This window comes from Carya illinoinensis, chromosome 15 (genome assembly GCF_018687715.1).
Source record: "Carya illinoinensis cultivar Pawnee chromosome 15, C.illinoinensisPawnee_v1, whole genome shotgun sequence".
Classification (NCBI taxonomy): domain Eukaryota; kingdom Viridiplantae; phylum Streptophyta; class Magnoliopsida; order Fagales; family Juglandaceae; genus Carya; species Carya illinoinensis.
Window position 1 is genome coordinate 6775275 of NC_056766.1, and position 27698 is coordinate 6802972.

The following is a 27698-nucleotide window of genomic DNA, read 5'->3' on the forward strand; positions in this document are numbered from 1 at the left end:
TCCAAGCTCACGCAGTAAAGATTGGAGCCATAGGGAATCGGTTGTGGCATGAGCAACTGCTTGATACTCAGCAGTGCTTGAGTGAGCCACAGTTGGTTGCTTCTTAGAGCTCCATAAGACTAAGGTCTCGTTTGCTTTTGCGACTGAAAACCAAAACTTTGAAAACTTCTCAAAGTTTTCATACGGTCAGAGGTTTTACAAAAACAAAGACACATTTTGATCTATCAGTTTGCATATCAAAAGATTTCAAGTTTCTTCTCAAGTTTTCATCTCCCTGAATTAAACAGTATATTGACATGAATAAACATTGCAAAAAAAAGTAAAAGTTGTACCAAACGTGAAGCAAAATATTTGATTAAAAGAAAAAATATTTACACATTAGGTAAATAAATAAATAAATGAAGCAACAAAAAAAAATGCACCATTGGTAAATAAATAAACAAAGGAAACAACCAAAAAAAAAAAAGACCAAATGGTTAAAAAAAAAATGATATAGCAAAAAATCAAAAAAAAAATTGCGCCATTGGTAAATAAATAAACAAAAGAAGCAGCCAAAAAAAAAAAAAAGAAAAAATTGACCAAATGGTTTAAAAATAAAGGAAGTAGAAAAAAAAAATTACACCATTGGTAAATAAATAAACAAAGGAAGAAGCCAAAAAAAAAAAAAATTGACCAAATGGAAAAAAAAAAAAAAAAAGGAAGCAGCAAAAAAAAAAATTGCACAATTGGTAAATAAATAAATAAATAACATATTATAAAAAGTACTACAAGTACTTGCCGGTCCGATCATATTACTAACTATAACAAAGTCAAACTAATATCATCTCATCTTTATAAACAAACACATATTTCATCTAATCTCATCTCATCTCAACATATCTCAAAAGATTTGATCTTATCTTATCTTATTTCTGAAAATAAATGAGGCCTAAGTTTTCACCAAAAAAATATGGAGAACCCAGAGGATGATTTTCGGTCAACGAGACATCTTGCCCAATCGGCATCGGAGTAGATAGAGAACTATGTCAGCAAGCTAGGCCGAATGTGTGATGACTCGCTTTTGCGTGTATTTTCACTGAAGGGTTGTTTTTATTTTAATTAATATATTAGTTTATTTATTTTAATTTATTGCGTTTTAAAATTGGTTTTTAATTTATTGGATGTTGTGTTTTATTTATTTATTTGTTTTACGGTTTTTTTTAATCTCTTTCTCGGCGGTTTTGTTTTATTGTCCGGAGTGAGGTTTGGACCTCATTTCTTCCTACATCTATTTTTCTTCCTTTTTTCCTTTTTCCTTTTTCTCTTTTCTTTTTTTTTTCTTCTTTCCTTTTCTTTTTTTTTTCTTTCTTTTCTTTTTCTTCTTCCTTCCTCTTCCCCGTGCGTCCGTCAACCCTCTCTCTCTCCTCTCCCACGCCGTAAACAGCTCAACCCCTCGACCCGCCACCGTGCGGCACACCGCCCCCACCGGTCGAAGCCCCTCCCTCCGGCGCACCTCCCTACCGATCCTCAGCCCCATCTGGCCAGCCGTTTGGCCGGAAAACGCCCTTGAAGCCCCCACGGTTTTTGCCCCGATTCGCTGCCGTCGCTCCACCTCCGGCCACCACTTCATCACCGGTCCCTTGCCGTCCTAACCCACCCATTTCCGGCCCCTAATAGCCACCGGAACAGCTCCCACGAGCTAGCTTTCCTTTTTGGAAAATCCGGCCTCCCTCCGCCGTTTTCGCCGCCACCCACGGCCAACCACCACTTCCAATAGCTTCATAATCATCTCTAGACCATTCCCTATCAATCCCAAGCCCTGGTTTGTCCCCGTTCAAAAGTGGGTATTTTACAACCCACGGCCACAGTGAATTTTCATTGTTACTTTGCTTTCCTTCCGCCGTTTGCAACGCCGTAAGCTTTCTAAAAATACCATATAGCGCTGTAAGTATTTTCCAAACCCTATTTTCAGATTTAAATATATATTGCTCATTCAATAATTTTATCTGCTGGTTGGTTGATTTCGGACTGAGTCCGAGGAGTTCGGGGGTCGGATGGATGGAGGACGGAGTTGCTTGTTTTATTGATTTATGTTGGTTGGTTATTTTTGTGAATTGATTTAGCATTTATATGGTGCATGCACGTGTATTTTTGTTTAATTGAGAAAAACCTGTTTATTGGCGTAAGTGGACTTATGAGTGCGTGTGTATCACGACCCCAAGCCGGGATGGGGTATTATCTCGGTAGAGCTCCTCTGGTCACTCGGGAGTGGAATAAACTGATTGATGTCCCCTGGATTGTCGCTAGGCGACGATGGGAGCGGGGGCTAGGGGATGCTTGGCTACGAACACGCCGAGTGCGGAACCGGGCATCGCTCTACGCACTAACTCCGTGGCCCTTCGCTGGTGAGGGCTAGAGGATGCTTGGCTACGAATGCGCGGGGTGCGGAACTGGGCATCGCTCGTTAGGTGTCACATGCGTGGTGGTACTCTGCGGTGTGGCATTGGAGCCAGGGTGTGCGGATGACCCCTAGGGGAGGTCACGGTGCATACGGATAAATTGGATAATGGTTTGAGATGGATATGGGCCAAATGTGACTTTTGGCGTGATATTTGGAAAGGATGTGCTTTTGGGCCAAATGAGATTTTTGGCGTGTGTGAAAAAATATGTTTTATGGGTTTCGTGCTTTGGGCATACTTCATGCATATTGTTTGAGTTCTATATGCTTTTAGCTGGTGGTGTTTGGATTTTACTTACCTGCGGTACCATTTTTGGCTTCGTAGATTTTGGTGCAGGTTTCGAGGAGGAGGAGGAGGCTGAGCCCGAGGATGCGGCTCCGCCAGAGTTTTGATGTCGAAGTTATGCTTTATAATTTGGTTTAAAACTATATTCGTGTTTTGTAATATTTTATTTATGTATGTTTTAAATAGCTTGTTTTATATTAAGAAAAATTCTGGTACTTAGTTATATGACTTTCGTTATCCGCTGCGTGTTTCTTCGTGCACATATGTTGCTTTTGCACACACTTGGTACCCGTCGATAGGGTGGTGACCCGGGTTGTCACCATCCGGACGTCTCGATTTCCCCGTGTCCGTGCGTGGGGATTTGGGGGCGTCACAGAATGAGTAATCCAAAATTAATGGAAAACTTGAAGTACCGTAGGATCTGTTTCATTACTATCCAGTGTTCCTCAGTGGGTTTGTGCATGTACTGGCACACTTTATTCATTGCAAATGATATATAAGGGTGTGTCAAGGATAATTACTGCAAAGCTCCAACTATGCTTCGGTAGTTGGAGGGATCAGAGTATGGAGCACCCAAGAAGAGTGAGATTTTGTGATGAAAACATCAGTGAAGAGACTGGCTTGGCATCAAGCATTGTCGTTTGTCAAAGGAGAATGTATATATACCGACTTTGTGATAAGAGCAACCCTTCCTTAACGTTTGTGCTTCAATGCCCAGAAAATAGCTTAGGACTCCCATGTCTTTGACGGCAAACTTACTGTTAAGATCTGTAATAAGTTGAGAAAAAGCTTTCGAAGTAGAGCTAGTAATGATTATATCATCGACATATACCAGAACAAAGAGGGTAACTAATATCAAGCTAAGTGACTCTTCTAGTCATTTTCACAAACAAATGAAGGGCACTCTGGACAATACAACAATAACGTAGTGGCTGAAAGGTCCTTGCTCTCAATTGTACATCATCATCACAGAGTCTTCTAGAATACAACAGTACTAGAGGAAATCGTTAACCACTTTCTCTCAAGTTATTTGTAATAATTCATTATTTCTTTATCGTTTATTTTTAAGTATAAATAGCACTCAATACAAATCAATGAAATCAGGAAAGTTTTTACATTCTTCCATTCATTCTATTATCATGGTATCATGAGCCGCATACGTCCAACTTCATCCATGGCTTCCCCTGCATCTTTACCCACCCTTTCCTCCTTTTCTCATATCGTAACCACAAAATTAACCAATAATAACTTTCTTCTTTGGAAGGTGCAAATTTCCGCTTACCTTCGTAGTCAGGGTCTCTTTGGTCATGTTGATTGTTCTCTCTCCTCCCCTCCCAAATTTCTCATTGATTCTTCAACTTCTCAGCCCAAATCTAATCCTGACTTTATCACCTGGCAACACACCAATCAACTTGTTCTCAGTCTACTATTTTCTTCTCTCTCAAACTCTATTCTTGGTCATGTTCTTTCTTCGACTACTACGTATTCTCTTTGGTCCTCTGTTGCCTCTATGTTTGATTCTCAATCTCATGCTAAGGAGTTCCAAATCCGATTTCAACTCACCAATCTTTCCAAAGGTGATCAAACGATTTCGGACTACTTTGGGAAGGTACGTTCCCTTGTTGATTCCTGGCTTCGACTGGCAATACTCTTCCTGATAAGGAAATTGTCACTTATCTTTTAAATGGGTTAGGCCCACCTATGAGGCTTTTATCACTTCTGTCACTGCATAGACTGATCCTCTTTCCTCCCATAAATTATTTCAACTCTTACTTATTCATAAAAGTAGAGCTTCTCACCAAAATAAGAGTACTATCTCCTCTGAGCATTCTGTCAACTTCAGTGTCTGGGGACAACGAGATCAACGTGGTCGTGGTTGTGGCTGTCAAGGAAGAGGACATGGTCATTCCTGGAATAACTTTCGTGGTGGTTTTAAATATTACCTTTCCTTTGTTGAACAATTTGCCAGATATACATGGATATTTCCTATCAAATTAAAATCTAATGTTGCTCAAAGTTTCACTACTTTCTCCCTTATCTTGAACGATTGTTTAACACTAAACTTTTAACACTTCAAACTGATAGAGGTGGGGAATTCAAACCCTTCACCCAAATCTATCAAAAGTTTGGTATAACACATCGTCTCTCTTGCCCTTATACGCATCAACAAAATGGAATCATTGAATGTAAGCATCGTCACATAGTTGAAACCGGGCTAGCTCTTTTAGCTTATTCCTCACTTCCTTTCTCTTTTTGGGCCGACGCTTTTGAAATTGCAGTTTACTTAATTAATCTTCATCCCTCTCCTATCACAAAAAATAAATCTCCTTATTCTCTTGTTCACAAAAAAGAACCCAATTATAACTTTCTTAAAGTTTTTGGGTGCGAATGTTGGCCCAATCTTCGGCCTTATCTTTTCAATAAATTAAATTTTCGATCAGTCTCTTGCTTATTTTTGGGCTACAATTCATCTCACAAGGGATACAAATGTTTAGACCTAACCAAAAATCACCTCTACATTTCACATGATGTTATTTTTAATGAGGCATCTTTTCCATACAACAAAACTCGGCCCACTTCAACTCCATCACCTCACTCTGTCATCGTCCCTTTACCCATTCTACAGCCTTCTCTTCTTGGGCCAGGCCCAAGCCCAACCATTCCACTCAACACTTCTACCCCATCATCATCTTCTTCCTCCCACACTCCCTTTATCACAAATACTTCCTCTCCCAATTCCTCACCTGCTTATACTATTTCGTACGATTCAGTAGCATCTTCCCCTCCTTCTGGTTCAATTCCTCTACCAAATCCCACTATTCTAATTCCTCCTCGCTCGCCCATAATTACTCGGGCTCACACCAATTCTTCATGTCCTCGTGTCTTCACCGACGGAACCGTTCCCTATCCTTCTCGGTCTCATTTCACAACAGAACCAGACATGGAGTCTTGTTACTCCACCTCCCTTAGCCAACATTCTTGGTTGTCGATGGGTTTTCCGCACCAAAACCAAAGCTGATGGATCTTTTGAAAGACGAAAAGCCCGTCAGGTAGCTAAGGAGTACCATCAACTTCACGGTTTGGACTACATGGAGACCTTCAGTCCAGTGGTCAAACCTTCAACAATCCGTCTCATTCTCTCTATTACAGTAACTCATGCTTGGCCCCTTAGACAACTAGATATTCAAAATGCTTTCTTGCATGGGTCGTTAACCGAAAGTGTTTTTATGCAACAACCTCAAGGCTTTGTAGATCTTGCTTATCCTAATTACATATGCAAGCTTCACAAAGCTATCTACAGCCTTAAACGGGCCCCTCGAGCATGGTTTGCTCAACTAAGCACATGGCTTCTTGACTTCAGTTTTACAGCATCCAATGCAGACCCTTTCTGTTCACTTTAATACATGGCACAACACAAATCTATTTTCTCGTGTATGTAGATGACATTGTCATCATGGCTTCACACTCCTCTGCCATTGATGACTTAATCTCAGCTATGGAATGTAACTTTCCAATTAAGGATCTCGGTCCTCTCTCTTTTTTTCTGGGCATTGAAGTTGACTACACGACAACTGGTTTGATTCTCTCGTAGCGTAAATATATCAAACAATTCCTCACCAGAAGCAAGATGCTATTAGCCAAGCCCATCACCTCACCCATGGCTGCCAATCTCAAGCCCTCCAAATTTGATTTTCCTGATTTTGAAGATCCTACACTTTATCGAAGCATAGTTGGGGGACTCCAATGTTTGTCACTCACGAGACCTGATCTCTCATTCGCTGTTAATAAAGTGTGCCAATTTATGCACACTCCAAAAACTGCTCATTGGACCGCTGTAAAACGCATCCTGAGATATCTAAAAGCAACAATAAATCATGGTCTCATTTTCAAGCCTCAGAAAACATTCAATCTTCAAGCATATTCCAACGCCGACTGGGGAGGCTGTCCCGATGATCGTCGTTCAATAGATGGCTTCTGTATATACCTGGGTCAGCATCTAATTTCATGGAGCTCAAAGAAATAGAGCACGGTGGCTCGATCCTCTACAGAAGTGGAGTACAAGTCCCTTGCATCAGCTACAACAGAAGTCATCTGGTTACAAACTATACTTCGCGAATTGAGTGTTTTCTTCCTATTGCTCCAACACTATGGTGCGATAACATCGGGGCAACATACCTCTCTGTGAATCCTGTGTATCATTCCAAAACCAAACACATGGACATTGATTTTCATTTTGTGAGAGATCGAGTTGCTGCCCGCACTTTGCAAGTCAAGTTCTGCAGTTCTCAAGATCAATTAGCTGACCTTTTTACAAAACCAATTGTTGCCGATCGTTTTCTTCATTTCAAGACGAGTCTCAACATGGTAGAAACCCCCTTCAACTCGAGGGGGCGTATCAAGCTAAGTGACTCTTCTGGTCATTTTCACAAACAAATGAAGGGCACTCTGGACAATACAGCAATAATGTAATGGCTGAAAGGTCCTTCCTCTCAATTGTACATCATCATCACAAAGTCTTCTAGAATACAACAGTGGAGGAAATAGTTAAACACTTTCTCTTAAGTTATTTGTAATAATTCATTATTTATTTATTGGTTATTTTCGTGTATAAATAGCACTCAATACAAATAATTGAAATTAGGAAAGTTTTTACATTCTCTATTCATTCTGTTATCAACCAAAACTTGTCTGCAGATGAAGAGGGAGGTGTCGGAGCTAGGGTTGACAAAACTAAGTGAAAGAAAGTGCTCATGCAGACGATGATACCAGCTCGTGGGGATTGCTTGAGGCCGTAAAGAGCTTTGTGTAGCTGACATACATGAGTGGGAAAGTTTTGATGCACATATCGGACGGGTTGGTGCATGAATACCTTCTCCAATAGGTTCTCGTGAAGAAAAGCATTCTATATGTCGATTTGGTGTATTGGCCAGTGCTGGGAGACAGCAAAGCTCAGCACAAGTCAAATAGTTGTGGTCTTAACCATTGGACTGAAGGTGATCAAAGTCGATCCTTAGTTGTTGGTGGTAGCCATTGGCAAACTATTACGCCTTTCGGCATTAAGAGTGTCATTGGCCTTGCATTTGGACTTGAAAATCCACATGGAACTAACTATGTTCATGCTCAGTTGGACTAGCACTAAGGACTAGGTACCATTCTTCATAAGTTCTATGAACTCCTCATCCATTGTTGTGCGCCACTCACCATGCTTGCTTGCTTCAGTGTAGCAAGTGGGTGAGTTAGGAACAACACCTACAATAAGAAAAGATTGGGGTAGAGGTTAGCGAATGATGTTGTTAGTGAAATGCTTTGGTTTCATGATTTGGTTCTAAGACTGTCTGGTCATCTGGTGAGAATGAAGTATCTGAGGTGCTGTAGCAACAGCAAGTTCTATTGACAGCTGGTTGATGGATGTGTTTGAGGTGGTAGTAGGTGAGGGTGAAGAAGGACCTACAGTAAGAGATGACGAGTAGTCGTGGCTTGTGGAAGAAGAAGACGTATGAGAAGAGGAAGAAGAGTGAGGTGACGTCATTGTATTTATGTGGTGGGCAGTGATAAAAAAGTCGTTGGGTGGATTGGATGACACAAGAATGGATTGAGAGCTGTCGTTTATAATGAGAGGAAAGGGTAGTGCAACTGTTGGGCTAGGCATGGGTTGTGGCATAGTGGGTTGATGGTTTGGGTTAGCAAATGTAAATGAGTCTTCATCATTTAATACTGTCGAGATATGAAAATTTTTCCGCTTGAAATGTCGAGGCACTTGTGTCCACAATGCATGTTGCTAAAGCCAATGAAGACATAACGCTTTGATCAAAAATCAAGTTTGTGATGATTAAAAGGGTGAAGATATGGAAAGCATGCACAATCGAAAATTTTGAGAAGGGGAAAATCTAGTGCATTCTTATAGAGTTTTTCAGATAGTGAAATTCCAAGTAGAGTTGTGGGTAGCCGATTGATAGTCGCCATTAAAAAAGCATGATCCCAATAGGCGTGAGGAACACTACTATGAGATAAAAGTGAGAGGCCCGTTCCAACTATGTGACAATGTTTTCATTTGATCGATCCATTTTATTGTGATGTATGAGGGCAAGTAACTCAATGTTGAATGCCAATAGTGTCAAAGTACTAGTGGAGAGAGCGATACTCTCCTCCCCAATCTGTTTGGACAGCTTTTATTTTGCACTCAAACTAGCGTTCAATGAGTTTTTGGAAAGAACAAAAAAATTTTATCACATCAGATTTGTTGGGGATAGAAAAAAGCCAAGTAAATTTACTAAAATGATCAATGAATGAAACATAATATTTGTTGCCATTTGTTGACATAATAGGAGAAGAACCCCAAACATTGGAAAAAATTAATTCAAGAGGTGAATGAGTGATAGACTTTGAATCAAAAAAAGGAAGATGATGGCTTTTCCTTGTTGGCAAGTAGAGCATACACCAGCAATTTTATTTGATGAGATAGGTAAAGAAAACTTGGAATGAGATGCCGTACTGTTGGATATGATGGGTGTCCCATCCGATAGTGCCATACATTGAGAGGAGAGCGCTAAGAAAGAAAGGATTGATGAGATCTTGTAGGAGTCACAAATGAAGGGAATGAGTAAAGACCGTCTTTAGGTTTGCTGCGTAGCAGAACTTTCCCCATGGCTTCGTCCTTGACATTCAGGTCTTGGAGTAGAGAAGGAATTCTGATTTGGACCCCCTTGCCTGCGACCACCATGACCTCTGCCTCTAGAGTTTGAGTTGGTGTTGTAACAGTGCCGCAGCTGCGAAGATTGTTGGTGATGTGGAGATTTTCCACCAAGAGAGTGAAGATCATTTCGAGTAGCCACATTCACCAAACCAACTGTGGCTTCAAGAGCAGACTGTTGTTGCTCAATGCATAACTCAAAACTAAGAAGATGATTAAACATCTCCTCATATGTCATTTTGTCAATTTGAGTCGAAATGGATGTCACAATGGCATCGTAGGATGTATTAAGGCCCCCGAGAAGGTAGGTTGTGAATTCATGACTTTGAAGAGGCTATCCTGTGGTAGCCAAGGTGTCCGAGTAGGACTTCATTTTCTAGCAATAATCAGAAATTGGCATATTTCATTTCTTGGTGAAAGCCAAAAATTGTTGAGTTTGTATAGCTTGAGCTGATGAGAGGGATGAGAATATCCTCTCGAGGGCAACCCATACTTTTTTTGATGTGGAGAGCCCCACCATCTGCGCTAAGATGCCTTCGGATAGGGAGGACACCAAGGTACTGAGTACAACTTGGTCTTGATCATACCAGGAGATGAACTTTGGATTAGGAATTTCTATGGGAGCAAATGTAGAAGTGCCTGCTTTGGTGAGCTTTACCGTAATTAGGATATGGATGTTTAAGAGATTGACAGAGTTGGTAATGGGTGAGGTTATTGGAGCGGGGAAAAAAAATGATTGAGGTCACATTTTGGCTCTGAATACCATAAAACAAATGCTAGCAAGTTGAGTAAAACTCTCGTGACTATGCTATCGAGAGAATGTTCATATATATTGTTTATAGAGTTTACCAAGACAAATATCAAAATACAATAGACTAGCAGATTTAAAGGGATGCTATAAACAAAAGAATATACATTGGCTATAAATATGGAAAGAGATGATTGAAAAAATATCATAGATTCCTCAAATCATGGAGATGCAGTCAATCTTTGCTGTCAACAGTTTTGGAACTTATTTCCTTAATAGTATATATGCGTGCTTATGTATATAAAAAATTAAAACTAAAAGCTGGTATAAATGGTTAAGAAAATAATTTAAAAAGTTTTTTTTAAGGAATTAAAAAAACCTTGGCTAATCTATGTGTGGCCGAATGACCACTGCTCCTAGGTGTTGACAAAGAAGAGTTCAAGTGACTAGCCCGAATCTAGGCCTGAAAACCGACACTTTCGGTTCGGTAAAGGGACGAACCGACGCTGACCGACCAGCCTGTCTCACCTAATTTTGCCGACCGAGAACCGACCGTTCAAGGGGCTGGAACCGGCCGGAACCGATTCCGGTCGGTTCAGCGGTTTGGGCTAAATATGCAACATATTTTTACTCGAGGCAACATTTTCCCAAGAGGTCCGGAGGAGAACCGAGAGCCGAGAGGTCCGGAGAAGAGAATCGGGAGAGAGGGAGAGGACCGAGAGGTCAGACGTCCGGAGGAGAGAATCGGGGAAGACGGCCGGCCGCTGGGCTGGAGAACCGAGAGCCGAGAGGTCCGGAGGTCGGGAGAGAGGGAGAGGACCGAGAGGTCAGACGGTGTGCGGGCGTGGGACTTGGGAGACAGGGAGCTGGGAGAGGCCGAGAGGGACTGAAGTGAAGTCTGAAATTCTGAGGGAGCTGGGAGAGGCCGAGAGGGCAAGGCTCAGTTTTGCCCTAATACAAAACGGCACCGTTTGGCATTAGGCAAAACGGCGCCGTTTACTCTATGTATTCGAAACATATATATCAAGGGACGACGCCGTTTCACTCACTTAAGTGAAACGGCGTCGTTTTATTTATATAAAAAGCAAAAAAAATATATCAGGTTCGGTCGGCCGGTTCGTCGGTTTATGAAGAACCAAACCGTACGCCGAACCGACCGAAATCGGTTCATACATTTTTCTACCGACCGCTGACCGGTTCTTCGTCGGTTCTGGCCGGTTCCCGCGTCTTGAGGTCGGTTCCGGTCGGTTTAGGTCGGTTGCTCGGTTTTTTGTACACCCCTACCCGAATCTTCTCCATTGTGCTACATACCTTATAGTTGTAGTGTCTATTCTGTTTGTTAACGTCATGTTTCGTACACCTTGGAGTTGGGCCCTCAGCAACTCGGGTCATCAATTTTGGGCCTATGAACACAAAAAAAAAAAACACTGCAAGACAGTGGCCGGAAAGGCTCCAATGCTAAAGTTAGTATTGTCTTTGAGAAGTGTGTAGGAGAGTAGATAGAGTTCAGAGAATAACCCTTATACCTGTGACACATTTCTATACCTGGTTCCTAGGTCAGATGCCCATACTCTACGGTAGGGGGAGGACACAAAGATGTCATCCACATAGCCCCTTCTGCCATGCTCATTTAATGTAGTGTGACTCTTTGGAAGAGGTGAATTTAATGCAACATGACCTCTTACTTTTTCCTGCCCATGGATGCATGCTATCTGGTTCTTCCTTCTTCTCTTGCTAGAAGATTGAAGGTGTTCCTGTGTCCACTCAAGATTATCTAGGACTCAGTTCCTTTGATATTACGTGCTCTACCATCCTTTGCATTAGGGTGATCTTCCCGCGCTTCCAAGGTGGTAACCACATTCTGCTAAGGGATATGAATCTTTTAACTGGGATGATGGATCACTTGGTTGGCTTAGGCCTCTTCACAATATTTGGCTCAGGCTCTGCCCCTGGGTTCAGGGGAAAAAATCCTCCGACACCATCAATGTTGCTTCCTTCTCAACTAACTCATGGATAGAATATCATATATGTATAACAAAAAATAGTCTGAAGACATTCGGTGATTAACATTGTATCAATGGTAATTTTAATCTTCGAGGTTAATCTTGATTCATATATATAAGTCCAAACTTCAATAAATGTAGTCCATATATAGAAAAGAAATAAGAGAGTTAAAAGTATATCTAATCGTTATGGGTGATATGTACGTCCCTAGCTACGGCATGCAGAAGGATACTAAGCGTTAGTATAAAAAGGAATAAGTTTTTTCTTTTTAATTTATTATCAAAAGATTCTAAGCGAAGAATTAAAACAAATGATATAGATATCCATATTCCTATATATGTCAAAATCTTTGGTCCTGCTTCGAGAAAATTAAATAATATTTTCTTCACGCGTGAATCAGTTCAATATTTTACAACCTTGTAGGATTTTTTAACATCAATCATCTACAAATTTGGCATGACTTCTAATTTTACTATTCATCGTCTCCATATATCATATTTATTTTTATTTTTTCATTTAATTTAATTTATTCTTCTTAAATTAATTGAATTCTTCTAGTGATCATCATTCGTACACTACATATTTGATAAGAGAAAAAAAATTATAAAATTATATGTGGTGTGTGGATAATTAGTATAATTTTCATCCAACAAAGCTAATTGATTAATTACAAGATATATAAAACTCCAAAAATAAATACAGAATAAACACAAACAAGAGGACATTAATGAGCTAACCTAGCTATTATAACTTAAAATTACAATCTCGTATTGATCAGAATATACACTATCTTTTGAAAAAAAAAACATATAAAAACAAAGGGAACAAAACAAACAGCAATACTGCACTAATTGTGAGGTCAGATTATTATTGTACAACTCGTTTTCCCTTGTCTTGGAGCGTGGGATGAGAATTGGGTCTTGTTACTGATGTTGTCTCAAGATCTTTATGGCGGTTTTGCTTATTGCAGTGCCTTATTGTTTCCTTAAACTCAGCCTCATTGTGCTGGGACAGAATACGGAATCCACATTTCTGCACTCTCAAGCTTGGGCAGTCACTAGCAATGGAGGCCTCTATTCGAGTGCATTGGTTCAACCACTCTGGAAGTGATCCTTTTGGTATAAATGATAGCCACATTATCTCACCTTGACGTACCAACTTGATTTCTTCCTCTGTAAATGGGCGATGAGAATGGAGAGGCACCACACTGCCAATGTCCGTATCCAAAAGACACGAGAGATAATGAGGATTTCCTAAATCCAGCATTTTAACATGGGCAACTTTATCATCCTCATGTACCCAAAAAGAAGCACACATGGCAAGCCCCAACCAATTACTGTCATTATAAAAATCAGGAGGTAACTCAAATCCCACCAATGCCTCATTGCTATGATAGCTAAACCACTCTGTTATTCCACATGGAAGGAAACAAGAACTGTATTCAAAATTTCTATGGAAGACCTAACAAATAGAGACACAAAATCCAATCCATTAGTGAGAGACAGGTCGAGTGGGTAGAGAAGCAAATGGCGATTCAGAAAATCTAATATATATATATATATATCTATAGTTTATTACCTCGCGGTTTTGGTACTGAAAAGGCGGGGTAAAGCACTTGAGAAATGTTTGCTCAAACTCTTCCATATCTTGACGGTATAAGAGGCGGAGGCTACAGTTTTGCACTGTCAAATTAGGGCAATTGCTTCCAAATATAGCCTTAATCTGACTACATGGGTTGCACAATCCATTTCTCAGAAGTCCATGCGGTATATAGGCTAGCCAAAGGAATCCACGTAGATAAAACCACATGCATTTTTCTTTAGTAATTGGAATGACAAGCAGAGGTATCAACCCACCTAAATCAGTATCCAATCCACAAAAAAGCTTGTGAGAAACATTGGAATTACGACTTTCACGAGAGAGATCAATCGGATGTTGATCATCGTGGATTGAAAAGGCAGCACATATAGCAAGCCCCATCCAATTTCTATCATTCATGATATTTCGAGGTAGATGGATATTCACAAACGCCCCCCTACTTTGATGGTTGAACCACTTCGGAACTTTTGTCTGAGGCAAATAAGCAGTACTTATACAGGATGTGGAGGATAGATTAAAGGCCTGTAAAACAAAAGACGGTTCTAATGTGAGAAGAGAGAGAGAGAGAGAGAGAGAGTCCCCAGGTGAGGAAATAAAGTACCGTGACGCCTTTTTGAAAGAAGTACTCAAAATCAGTTTTCAATGAGAAAACTGAGTCACTGGTGCAGTCAAGATACCCAGGTGGTAGAACTATTTCAACACCATTTCCTGAAGCAGTGTTATTTGAAACTCTTTCATTTGAGAATGTTTTTGATGTAGAACATTGTTGATGTGCTTCATGTTTACAAATAGATGGAGGCTTCGGCAAGGATTGAAAGCGCCTACAAAATAGCCCAAGTAATTAAATATGTTTCATTTAAGGAATATGAATAATGATGCATTCATATAAAGGGCTGACAATGGATTACCTTTCAATTATGGGAGAGTGACCTGCATAAAAGTTGCGCTTCCTGAATTTAGTTCTATTACCACGGGTTTTCAGAAAGTCCAATTTATCTACGAAAGATAGATAATAGTAGCAAAGCTGTTCTTTTGGAATAGCTACCGCACACTCTGCCGTTGTTTGAACAAACCCTTCCACATCTTGTTTGTACACATGCCGTATCCCACAAATTTGAGTCTTCACACTTGGGATGTTGCATTCAACTATAGCTTTAACATGACTCCATTGGTTTAGCTTACTGGGAAGAATCGTTGGTGGTACGTAATGTATGACAAGTAGTTGGTCTGAGTTCAACAATATGGATCTGGGGATGCTAAGGACTAGATCAGGTTTTAAACAACCTTCATTGCTATCCAAATGAAGAATGCAACCAGCAGGAGTTTTTGGATTTGAATTGTTGCAAGAGTCAGCTGGACAACTCAAAACAGCCCATACAACAAATCCCATCCAGCTCTCGTTATGATACAAATTCGGTGGCAGCTGGATTTCTATTGAATTTGAGGGTCCATCATTTTGATTACTGAACCACAGTGGTATTTCACCTTGAGGAAAGAAGTATCCATGATAATCGTTTTGAAGCCCCTGTAACATAAAGAATGATGAAGACTTGATGTTCAATCTCTGTGTGAATGTGTGTGTGTGTGTGTGTGTGTGTGTGTCTGTGTGTGTGTGTGAGAGAGAGAGAGAGAGAGCGACCTCAAAGAGTGTTGAAAACAGAGTCTCAAGTTTTCTTTTGAGAAAGATGGTTGATGTTTCCAAAATGTAGGCTTGGTTCTCTGCTGATGTGGGGTGAGACTCAACATTACTAGCAAAACCTGAATCCGTTGAAGTGCATCCTTCTGTTTGATGGGGGAATAGTTCTTGTTGTGCACAATCTAGTTCCAATATTTCTCTATAAAAGAGATCCCAATTGTCAAAAAATGAGACTTGGAAGGGGAGCAGTAATTGCATAAAATCTGCCGAATCTTCCGTAGAAAGGAAACGGAGACCACAATTGTTCACAATCCAGCAAGGCCAATCACTCATAATTGAAACCTCTATGTGATTGCAGCACTGTATTCCATTTGGAAGCCACCAAATTGGTATATAGAATAGCCAAATAAATCCATGTAAATGTAACCACTTGAATTCTTCCTTGGCAGTGCGATATACATGGATGGGTCTCATACTATCTATATCCGTGTCTAAAAAGCAAATAAGGTGGTGAGGAATTTCCGATTCTAGACCTCCAAGAAATTCAATTTGATTCTCTTGATATGTAAATGAAGCACAAATAAGAAGCCCCGCCCATTTAGAACCATTATGCATAATTGGAGGTAGCTCGATTGTCATTGAAGGTCCTATGTTGCGATAGGTTAAGAAATCTGGAATCTCACTTGGAGGGAAACAATGATCACAAGCAAAAAAGAAATGAAATTCCTGAAGAATAGAATAAAAATGGTTAATAAATAATAATAATAAATGAAATCACCTTTGTAAGAGAAACAGTACATAAGCATAAAAAGAAAAATTCTATTTTGTTTTTATTTTAAGTGAATGATTGAAGTGGGAAATTTAGATTAGGATCTTAATTCAAACTAACCTTCCTGGGATTATGCAGAAACTTTATACATTTTCTTATCTTTTGGTTCAGTTTGCTGAGATGATTCCCACTCTTTCCCTTTATCCTGGTTCTTCTTGATATCTCGTCATCGGAGCTATCACTTTTGCTAGTTTCCTCTTGATCATCAATACGAGATTGCGTATTACTCGTATCCTCATCTCCATCGAACTGATGATTGATGAGCTTGGAATAGTGAGGACACATGGCTGCATATTGAGCTATTGTTCCAACTAACTCTGCCATGTTGTCCAAATATACAAGTTTGTGCCCACATTTTTGCAGAATCAATTCTTGACTACTACTGTAAAAGAAGGCCCGCATGTGATCGCATTCATTCAAACTTTCTGAAAATGAAGCAGCACGTGGAATATACGATAGCCAAATGAAGCTATTGTTTCCGAACTTGGTATTTACAAAATGGGAAATTATAATCTCCAAGCCCGTGTTGCTTGCCAAATTACACGTGAGGGTATAAGGAATTTTTGAGCCGGCCGGATTGTCATGGATGAGAGGTTGATTATTCTTGTTGACAGTGAAAACAACACATAGAGCTATTCCAATCCAATCAGAATTGTTATTCAAATTTTGAGGTAGATGGAATGGTACTGATGAACCACCATGACAACAAAAGTAGTCCGGAATCTCAGATTGCAAAAAACAAGTGTTATAAGGATGGAATTTATTAATATGGGTGTCCTGCAAGATAGAAATGAATGAAGTCCACGAAATATATGAGAGAGAGAGAGAGAGAGAGAGAGAGAGAGAGAGAGAGAGAGAGAGAGAGAGAGAGAGAGAGAGAGAGAGAGAACCTGAAAGTGATTTAGAACTAAATTCACAATAGAGGCTTTTACAGGATCTCCTTTGCTGAGTTCATTCAAATATGCTGCTCCAGCCTGAATAACATGATTGGAATTCGAATCTTTTGAATCCCTTCCAACAATTATTTGAGTCAGGCATTTCTCGAACAAGTCATAATTGATCTGTTCTTCACTACTTGATGGAAGCACTTTCGAGAATTGATTCCTCCTGCATTTATCCAGATCGATTAATGAGAGATTAAAGTTAATGAGCCTGGCTCTAGATTCATTGGAAAATTAAATTGTTTAAGCAAAATTTAACCTTTCCATTGAGAAGTAACCAAAAGGAGGTGGCCTTTCATGATCTTCTGGTAATATTGGATAGCATTCACTGGACACAGCCAAATCATAAACATAGTTTGGTAGATTATTGACTTGATTTTCAAAACTTCGGAGATAGCTTTGACGGTGGATTTCTGGACTCCTTAGTACGCAGTCTACTATTGTCTGAACCCACCCTTTCAAGTCTTGCTCATACACTAAACGGATTCCACACATTACAACCTCCATATTGTGATTGTTGGTTCCAAATGAAGCTCGGATCTTGCTCCGTTGATTCAACTTATTAGCGAAAAAGACACGAGGTATGTGGAACAGAAAAAGTCTACTTGGCCCAGCAACCATCGTGTCTGGGGTTGGGGGGAAGACAAAAAAGCATTCGAGATCGTGATCATATGCATCCAAATGACCAAAGATGTTGCGAGAAACACTTGTCTGGTCGCGGATAACATAACTAACATATACGGCAAATCCTATCCATCCCTTGTCTGATATATATTCGGAGGCAGCTCGACATCAACTATAGGCCCCATACCATGAAGTGTGAACCATAGTGGAGATGCACTTAATGGAAAAATATACTTGTGCATTTTGTTTTGTGCGTAGTTTACCTGTAAAACATAGAGATATATATCACGATGAGAGAGAGAGAGAGAGAGAGAGAGAGAGAGAGAGAGAGAGAGAGAGAGAGAGAGAGAGACCTCATAGCATCTGAGAAGCAAGGATTGAAGTAGTGTTTTAAGACCGATGGTCGAGTCACTGTCAATGCAGCCTGGGTCCTCAACAGAACAACTGCTTGAATTCTTTGAGTTGCATTCCAATATTTCATTTGAGGTAAAACCTTTATCCAATAGATTGGACCCACTAGATTCCACTTCACCAACATTCTCTGGAGCAACCAGGCATAGAAAGTGAAATCCGGAACCACTTCCCGGAGAGCTCTGGAATTTGAAATGCCCCTTTCGATCACAAATGTTGAGAGTCGTCATTTTCTTAGAGGTTTGGACAGCATCGACAAACTCGTGGGCATTTTGCTCGTATACTAGACGAGCCCCGCACATTTGTACCTTCATAAATCGACTTCCAGTCGTAATTGAAACCTCAATGTAACTCCATGTATCCACCTCATTTGACTTTTTCTCAAACCAGATGTGTGGTACATATATCCAATATCCTGCTGGCGTATGAGTGAGACATTTAGGGAATTCTTTCTCTAGGGGTTCTTTTAGAGGACCTTCATCAGTGCCAAAATGAAACAAAAGCTGGTCGAAATCTTCTCGATCCAGATGAAAATCTAACCTGCTAAAACGTGGTGACTCCCAAGTCTCAAGTTCATGGATTTGAAAGACAAAATAAAGAGCAAAACCCAACCACTTTCTACTATCATCCAAATCCGGATGCAACCGGGTTGTGATCGAGGAACCCATTCTCGGATTCTGGAACCACATTGGAATTCTTGATGCACTTGAAGTACCCGAGATAACTCTGGCAAGATCAATGTTTGCCTATGAAAAATAAATTGAATTAAGAAAATAGGGAAACAGAAAGCGTACTTTTCACGGTTCAACTGAGCAATTGAAGATCAAATATTTCAGCCTAAATTACTGTTCCTAAATTGCAACTTTTCTTACTCGTTTAATTGGCTTTCAAAATTGACCGTACGTATACTTTAAAGCCTATATATGAGATTTGACAAAGGATGGGAGCAATTTGAAATATAGTTAAAAGTTTGTTGGTGCAAGAGAAAAGAAACTAACATACCTTAATGGTTCTTTCATTCATTAGGTCTCCTTCTGCAGTTGATAACGAGAGCGTCCCAAGCTTGCCGCCTTGCGATTCACGTGGCGTACAGGTCCTAAGAAGTGCCAGTCCTGTTTCATCTGAAACTATAGCACTAAGTTCATTAGAATGTTCTTCCAATGAGATACAATCTTCAGCAGCAACACTTACTACACTTGACGGGAGTTCTGGCAGTGATCGAAGTCTCTTACAACTTCTCAAGAAAATAGCTCTAAGCTTGAAAAGTTGAGAGATGCTTTCAGGTGAGCGCTCGAAATCATTTCCGCTTAGATCTAGAGCTAGCAATGATGACAATCCACTTAGGTCACTTGGAATTGCTCCATCTTTTAAATGGCAATAACTCAAGTTTAATTTGTTCAGGCAGCGTAAACCTGCGAACGAATCAGGCAACACAAAGCCAATGTCGGAGCTTGGCAAGAAACAACCGAAGAGTAGGCCGAGTAACGATTGAGGTGGCAGACCGGAACATCCTTGGCAGTTTAGCATTTTAAGGTTCTTCAGACGTAAAAAGGATGATGGTACTCGCCTTATAGCAGTTCCACTTATATCAAGCTCCTCCAGACGTTCCACATTCCCTAGGTCCTTGGGCATGTTATCAAGTTTTGAGCAACCATCCAAATGAAGCTGAGACAAACGTTTTAAATTTCCCACACTTTCTGGAAGCTTCTCGAGTCTCGAACACCCAGAGAGAATCAATTCTTCAAGGGAATCCCAACCAATGTTACATGGAAGGCTTTTAAGTGATGCACAATCTTTCAAATTCAGAACAATGAGGTCTCTGAGATCTCCAACCGATGGGTGGAGCTCAAGCAAATTTGTACAGCCTCGAAGAATCAGCCTCTTTAGATTTGGGGCTCTTGTGAAGTCCGGGGTCTCCTTAAAGTATTGAGAGTCACTAAGGTCAACCAGTTTTAGCTTGTGCAAACTCTGGGATAAAACAATATGATCGAGAGGAAATTTATGCAGAGCAATTAACTTACTAATTTTTCACATAAAAATAAAAGGATAAGAACACTGCTCATATTAGTGAGAATATATGTTACCTTAATTCCCTGCCATGGTTGCACGATGTGGCTACAACGCATATTGAGTTCAACGAGTTTATCAGGCGGGAAACCCATTGGAAAAGTACTTAAAGGATATCCATGCCACTCCATAACCCGCAATTCTGTAGAAAGATTACTAAGGCCTTGAGAAAGGTGCACATTACCTATGATCTTGAGCAATCTTAAGTTCTTCATCTCCGAGAACACACCAGAATTCAAGTGTAGTTCTTCTTGTGGAGGAGAGTTTAGGAATATGCCTTCGATCCTGTCTGTTCCCTAGTGACCAAAGAGAATAAATTAGTGCAGTGCATGATATAATCAAGTATACTGAAAATTTTAATTGCGTTTACATATGGAACACAATAACCTTATTCTAGTATCTACTTACATTGTTGTTCTTTAGCACACGAATGATCTCATTAGTAAGCCACAACCTGGCCTGTCTGCTGGGATCTCTCTGAGATTGGCGGCGAACAATTTCATGACCCATTTCTTGGAGTAGATCATGCATCCAGAGTCTTCCTCCCGAGATTGTTATGAGAGACTTGCTGATAAGAATCTCTATACCGCTGCTTGGGTGATAATCACAACTTTCTAGTATGCTCTTGACACGGTCGACATACTTCTCCCCTTTGAAGTAACATGCAATATCTAGAAAAATGTTTTTCTCGTTTTCCTGGAGTCCATCAAAACTTATTTTGAGTGTATCCACGATTTCTTTCTTGGGGTATTGTCTTAAACTTTCCAAAGTACTTTCCCAAAAGTCTACATTTGGCGAACATAAGTACGAACCCAAAACTTCAAGAGCTAAAGGAAGGCCTTTAGCATAATGTATAATCTGCTCGGAAAGCTCCACAAAACCTTCTGGAGGGCGGTCATTCTTGAAGGCCTTCCAACTAAAGAGTTGGAGAGCATCATCATGGTCCAGTTCTTTAGCCCTATATATTTCATCTTCAGCCAATCCCCGTTCTTTCAACATTTGGTCATGTCTTGTTGTTATAATGATTACACTCCCTCGACCAAACAAATCGCGCTCAATTGCTAATGCTTCTAATTGTTGGGTTTGATCCACATCATCCACAACAACAAGAACCCTTTTACGACGTAATCTGTGTCTAATTTTGTTTTTTCCCCTGTCGACATCCTTTATGTCACTATTATCCTTGAAGAGGTCGGAAAGAAGTTGTTTTTGTAAATCAACAAGACCATGTCCTCCACTCTTTTCTCTAACATCGGCAATAAAGCTACTAAATGAGTGAAATTGACTTGAAATTTTGTCATAAATAGCACGTGCAAGAGTGGTCTTCCCAATGCCACCCATCCCCCAGATACCTAGAAAGTGAACATCATCCGGCCTAATATTTAAATATAAATTTATCAATTCGTCTACACGAAAGTCTATCCCAACAAGCTTCTTGGAAACAGTCGAGAGTGTAGAATTTAATTTAGCATGTATCACTCCTACAATCTCTTCAATAACTGTTGACTCATCCCTGCAAAATTAAGACGATTGAAATTAATGAAATTAAGAAGACCTCTCACTTGGGGAGGAGTAATACCGTGTTACAAAAAATAAAGCCCAATAGGCTACAAAAAGAAAGAGACAACTTAGCCGAATCTTACATAACCCAAAACAAAGAAACCTCCAACCAATTTGTTAGTAGGTATTATGCAGTTAGCACACAAATTAATGTGAACTTTCCAAGGGAAACCCGTTATGCGAGCTTCATCAATACTTCAAGTTCAAACCCACAGGTCTCAAGCTAGAGAGAGATTAATCTTATGCCATTTATCCTGTTTTATCTTGGATCAATATCATTATGATCATAATAAAAAAGATATAAGTTAGCTGTTCCAATGAAATATTTTTTATGTACTTATAATTAATATAAAATACATTACATAAAAACAAAAATTCGAAATTTAAAGATATTTGATCAAATATATAGATGCTGCCGTTGTATTTTTCCAACATTGAGATTAATCAACAATTGTGCTCTTTATAAATATATAACTACATAATCGTGTTATGAAATTCACTCTCTTTTTGTAATATTCCAACCCAAACCCAAATGGCCCAATCCAAACAAAAGGCCCTGCCGCCTCCCTTTATTTTTCTTTCTTTTTCTACCCCCCATCATCTCCTCTCTCTCTCTCTCTCTCAATCCACCATACCTCTCCCTCTAACCTCCACATCTCTCTCTCTACCCCCTTTCAGAACCGCTCTCTTACAACCCTTTTTCTCTTTCCCTTATTCTCTCAAGCCCCCATATTCTCTCTCTCTCTCTCTCTCTCTCTCTCTCTCTCTCACCCTCTTATTTTATTTTATTTTTACTCTCTATTTCTCTCTCTAAACCGTACATATATACATTCTCTCTCTCTCTATATATATATATAACCTTTACCTACAACCACTGCTCCTTATTATTTTATCACCAGCAACGACAATATTAGGTAAATTCTCATCCCTCATAAATAGTATATTTAATAAATTTTGTATATAAAATTTGTTAATATTTGGTGTTGTGAATTACTGAGAATATACCTAGCTGATTATGCTGTTAGGGTGTATTGAAAACGAATTTAATATTCAAGTGTTAGTGGTGGGTCTTAGCTAAAATTGATCCATGTTTATGTCACTATTATATGGTTGAGTGTAAACATTATTTACATTGAAATAACAAGGGGTTAGAAGCTGTGTATGTGCTGTCTGATAGCCTAATTGCAACCTAAAAATTTGGACTTTATCAATTTTGGAGGATAATCTTTTAAAACAAGTCTAAATTCATTTTATTAAAGACTGTGTGGAATTTTAGAGTCAAGTGAGATAATTTTTAGAGAGGTCAACAGTCAAGTGATTTGTCTCGCCTGTTAACTGTCTAAAGAAACGGGTAGGGTAAGGCAGTTCTTGACTTTTTTCTACCCATGAGTTCACCTATATTGACGTTTGCTTGACAGGTTGCATGAGATCATTTTTGTTTTCGATGGCATCGACGAGTTTTTGCCCCTTGATGTGAATTGTTGTTGGTGTTTCCGTTTCGTTATTGATGTTGGATGGTAGTAACTTGCACTAACTGGTTAGAGAGCCTGTTGTCTTAAACAGTTGCCGAACCCATCAACTCATTCTCGAAGGTAACCTACGTGAGGCAGTTGTAGAGCTCGGATGCTCGTTCTCGAATGTAACCCGATGGTGGCGGTTGTGGCACGAGTGTAAACACTTGATGTTTGCAGGAGGAGTGTTGTGCTTGTGTTGCTCTCCAGGAGAGTATGGTCAAGTTACATAAAGCTTACTTGCCCATGACTTCATAGCGAGGGAGGTCAGGAGGTCTCTGACCTTTCCCTCCCGTGACTCCTTTCCAAGGGAGGTCGGGCAGTTCATTGTGAGGGACTTATCCTACTTGTTGACTCTCAACAAAGGACATGTAGGATCGAGGGGTTTTGGACCTTTCTCGCAAGTGCAAGTAGGGTCGATAGGTCCTTAACCTTTCCCGTCATGCCTTCTTCTAGATGAAGGTCAAGCAGTCTTGGGACTTGCCCACCCTTGACTCTTGGTGAGAAGTTGGTAGGCTTAGGAACTACTGAGACTTACCCGCCTATACACTTGAAAAAGATGTCTAATCGTGCTAGAAAAGCCAAATCGATTAGCGTAGATAATCCCAATCCAGGTGTGAGATTTGCAAACCTGAACTGTCTTCCTAGAGTGTGGCAAAGGTTTAAGGGCATCGACGAGGCTAGTGGACGGCCATGCTTTGGCAATGATGAAGGTTTGAGGTGCCCACGATACTGAGAGGGGTGGTGTACGATAGTAGGGTTAGCCAACGCGGTGCTTGCCCACTCGTGAGTTTATCATGAGGGAGGTTAGCCAATCAAGTGACTTGTCCCGCCTATGGTCTCTAGGTGAGAAATGGGTAGGGTCAAGGGTTCTAGATCTATTTCCCTTGTGCCTTCATCACGAGGGAGGTCGAGCAATCTTGAAACTTCCCAAGCTGTTGACTCTCTGCTAGAAATTGGTAGGGTTGGGCAGTGCAGAGACTTACTAGTCCACGAGTTCAAAAGAGATGTCTAACCATGAGTTTGTATATAATCTAAACCACAAGTGTAAGATTTGCAAACCTGAATCATCTTGCTAGAACATGGCAAAGGTATGAGGTGCGCTAGCTAGGCTTATGGGAAGTTGTGTTTCAGCAATGATAAGGGTCCAGGGTGCTCACAATATGGAGCAAGGCAGTGTATCTAGTGTCCCGCACTATGCTGGTGAGCTCCGTCAAAGTATGTTATCGAGGAATGTGATCGAGGAACAGTTGGCTGAGGAGGTGCAAGTTGTGCATGTGATGCGTGCTCACCACTAGATTGCCGAGATACTTGTTGCTGGCTGAGTGGAAGGTACCCGCAACTAGGTGGTTGAGATACACACCAAGTGGCTGAGGAACTTTCTTGCCATTGAGTGGCCGAGGAGGTATTGGCCGAGTGCATAGTAGGGATGGATGGCAGGATAGCCAAGATGGTATTGGCTGAGGAAGACGGTGCCCGCCCTTCTATTAGATGGTAGGCCATTTGTGTGGCGCGGTTGTGATAGAGGTGGCATTGGTCGAGTTGGTTTTGGCCTGGAAACTAGTGGCCGAGGAAAGTAGGGCCGCCACAGTTGGTTGAGAGACATGTCTGGCCGTGGAGGGTGTGCCCGCACTGGGTGGCCAAGCAACACACTGTAGTCATGGCCCGTACGGGGTGGGAAGCATCTAGCCAATGACAAACATTACTGGGGGGCCCAGTCATGGTCGCTGGTGTCATTAACAACCCTTGGGCAGTGAACAAAGTTTTCCTCGACCATGTACATTGGGTGAGTTTGTTTGACAGTGGTAGGGAAGAGGGCAACTCACCATGGCTAGTGGTGGCCTCTGCTCAATAAGTGGCTCCACCGGGCACGGGCACCGTGATCGAAGGTTGCCCATGTCGAGGCAAAAGATGCCAGTGGTCCACTTGATGGCCACCATCAGCCAAAACATAATCTCGGTTGGAGGTGGTGAGTGGCATAGGTGAATGTTATGTGCACCCGAATGCCACAATGCATGCCATGCACGGTAGGGACGTTGACTGGATGACATTGTGCACTTGCCTACCCACCTATGTGTGCATGTGCACAGTATATTTATGTGCATAATTGACAATATTTATACGATGCACTTAAGTGCACAATGTAATTAAAGCGCATAAAGCACTTGTAGCTCAAATGGAAGGGTAGCTCATTTGCTCAGGCAACTACATGGGCTAGGAAGTATTCACTCATCCAATCTTTGTGATAGTGCTATTCATAAATTTATGTCACATCTCATCTTTTTCATCTTGATACTCTCTCTCTCTCTCCTCCACCATTTGTCATCTCATTTATTCTTCTCTCACTTTCCTCTTGATGAGAACTCTACCCTTGGGCTGGGCTTGGAAGACTATATTTCATTATACTAGAATATGGCCCTGGAATATTTGATCTCCTTCGTAATGAATTATTTATGTTAAAGCTACCCGATATGTAAGGACCCATGAAATTTCACTACAGTAGAATGTGTACTTGTTTTTGTCTTACTGTTTTGAGTTTGTGTCTGTGTAACAATTCACATGTAATACCGATCGATTTGATTACTTTTATAATAAAAAGAGAAAAAAAATAAAGACAGCAGGTAATTATAAGCTAGGTTTAAAATCTTTTCCCTCATAAATTAGCTTTACTCAGGCAATCAGGTAAATTATTAATCAAGAGGGGGGGGAATCCTCTGGTTCATCTTGACTGTAAACTTTTATGAATAAATGTTATACATCATGTATTTGATTCATCCTTAATTGGAAAATTAAGCAATTCTATGAATATATATCATCTTATACTAGTGTTCGTAGAAGATAATGATCATATATATATATATATATATATATATCGTACTACTGGAACCGAAACATAATTATTTTTCAAAAGCAAGTTTTTGAAGATCTAGAACGTAAAATCTTTACCTATTGCATAAATCCCATCCAGAGATATTGCCCACTTTGCTCAAAGCAGATTTCCATGTTTGCTTATCATCTCCAACAATCTTGGGATTGTTTTCATGTTTAACAAAAGCTTCAGCAAAAGTACCTTTCTGATGTCGCACGTGAGAGGGATCCACGTGATAGAAAACTGGCAAAAGTATCAACCCCGTCTTTTCCATGCATTCAACGATCTTGGTGAGTTCAGTTAAGCACCACGTCGAAAAAGCGTAGTGTGGTGAGAGAACGACGACCGCATACATGGAGTTTTCAATTGCATTCAAGAGTTCTGGAGATATATATCTTCCTCTCTCCAATTCTTTATCGTCCCTAAAGGTGGAAAGGCTTCTCAGTTCCAAAGCATTATACAGATGAGCAGTAAAACTCTTACGGGTGTCCTCACCATGGAAACTGAGGAAAACATCCCATTCATACGAAGAAGAAGAATAAGAGGATGTTTGCATGGTGAGAGATGCCATTGATTGGAAATTTACAGAGCCATGTTTGTAGATTTGGTTAACTACAATAAGAGATCTTACTCTCCCATGACTTGGTCTTGTGCTATGTATATGATCAGTATATGCACCTGAAGATATATATGAAGTTGGGAGCAGGCTACCCTGCAGTAGCACTGTTTTAATATTTCACAGTTAGGTATATTTTTTTTCATATTTTTTTAATAGATTAAAATATTTTTAAAAAATAAAAAAATACATAAATATATTTAAAATCAATATATCCTTAATTATTATGTAAAAAAATATATTTATATATATATATAAAAATTTATATATATATATATATTTTTTAAACTGAACGATACACTTGGTGATACATTTGAATGAACATAGTAGGTTTTTTTCCATAAAGTTGAGTTCAGATTGCTATTCAAGATAAAGTGATTAAATTTCTATTCACCCGGAACTTTCCTCCTCCCTTTGACGACCTGGCAAAGTGTTTAGAAATTCGAAAGCAAGAAAACAAACTTAGCGCTTATCTTCCACACATTTAAAAGCAAGCAGCACTATCCAAAGGACGGTGCTGGAACCCACCGAGATTCTTCTCAGAATGTTTAAATTTCTTTTTCAAACATTTTTTCTAAAAGTTAGTGCAATTCGGTAAAAAAAAAAAAAAAAAAAAAGTTAGTAGATATCATCTGTAGGAGCAGGCTCCAAAGACCATCTTATTAGGTCATGAAGATTATAAAATATTTTTTTAATAGTAAATTTATCTTCTAAATGAATTATAGATATAGGCACCAACTCAAATTATGTAAATTTATTTGTCATTTTTTATTTTTATTTCTTGTAGTCGTTATTATTTATTTTTATAAATATATGATCTATAAGCATCGTACCAACGTTCTAAATTGACATCAAGAGTTTCAGACTGC

At 39.9% G+C, this 27698-nt stretch overlaps 2 protein-coding genes across 3 annotated transcripts; both read right to left on the reverse strand.

Annotated features, from left to right (window-relative positions):
- Positions 1–12870: 12870 nt before the first annotated feature.
- On the reverse strand, positions 12871–17941 carry LOC122295978. The gene is made up of 8 exons (XM_043105277.1): positions 17431–17941; positions 17121–17337; positions 16291–17007; positions 15405–16127; positions 14674–15290; positions 14367–14586; positions 13745–14287; positions 12871–13627 (listed from the first exon to the last, which is right to left on the reverse strand). Exons 1-8 carry the CDS (start codon positions 17790–17792, stop codon positions 13034–13036), a joined length of 3993 nt encoding a protein of 1330 aa, XP_042961211.1. The 5' UTR covers positions 17793–17941; the 3' UTR covers positions 12871–13033.
- On the reverse strand, positions 17921–26884 carry LOC122295979 (disease resistance protein RUN1-like). Of its 2 annotated transcripts, none has more exons than XM_043105280.1 (6): positions 26291–26884; positions 20682–21786; positions 20291–20569; positions 19209–20120; positions 18149–18952; positions 17921–18058 (listed from the first exon to the last, which is right to left on the reverse strand). In XM_043105280.1, the coding sequence occupies exons 1-6, from the start codon at positions 26782–26784 to the stop codon at positions 17921–17923; spliced, it is 3732 nt and encodes a 1243-aa protein (XP_042961214.1). In that variant the 5' UTR covers positions 26785–26884. The 2 variants fall into 2 exon arrangements, with proteins under 2 accessions (XP_042961214.1, XP_042961213.1); XM_043105279.1 differs by having other exon boundaries at positions 19209–20174.
- Positions 26885–27698: the final 814 nt, after the last annotated feature.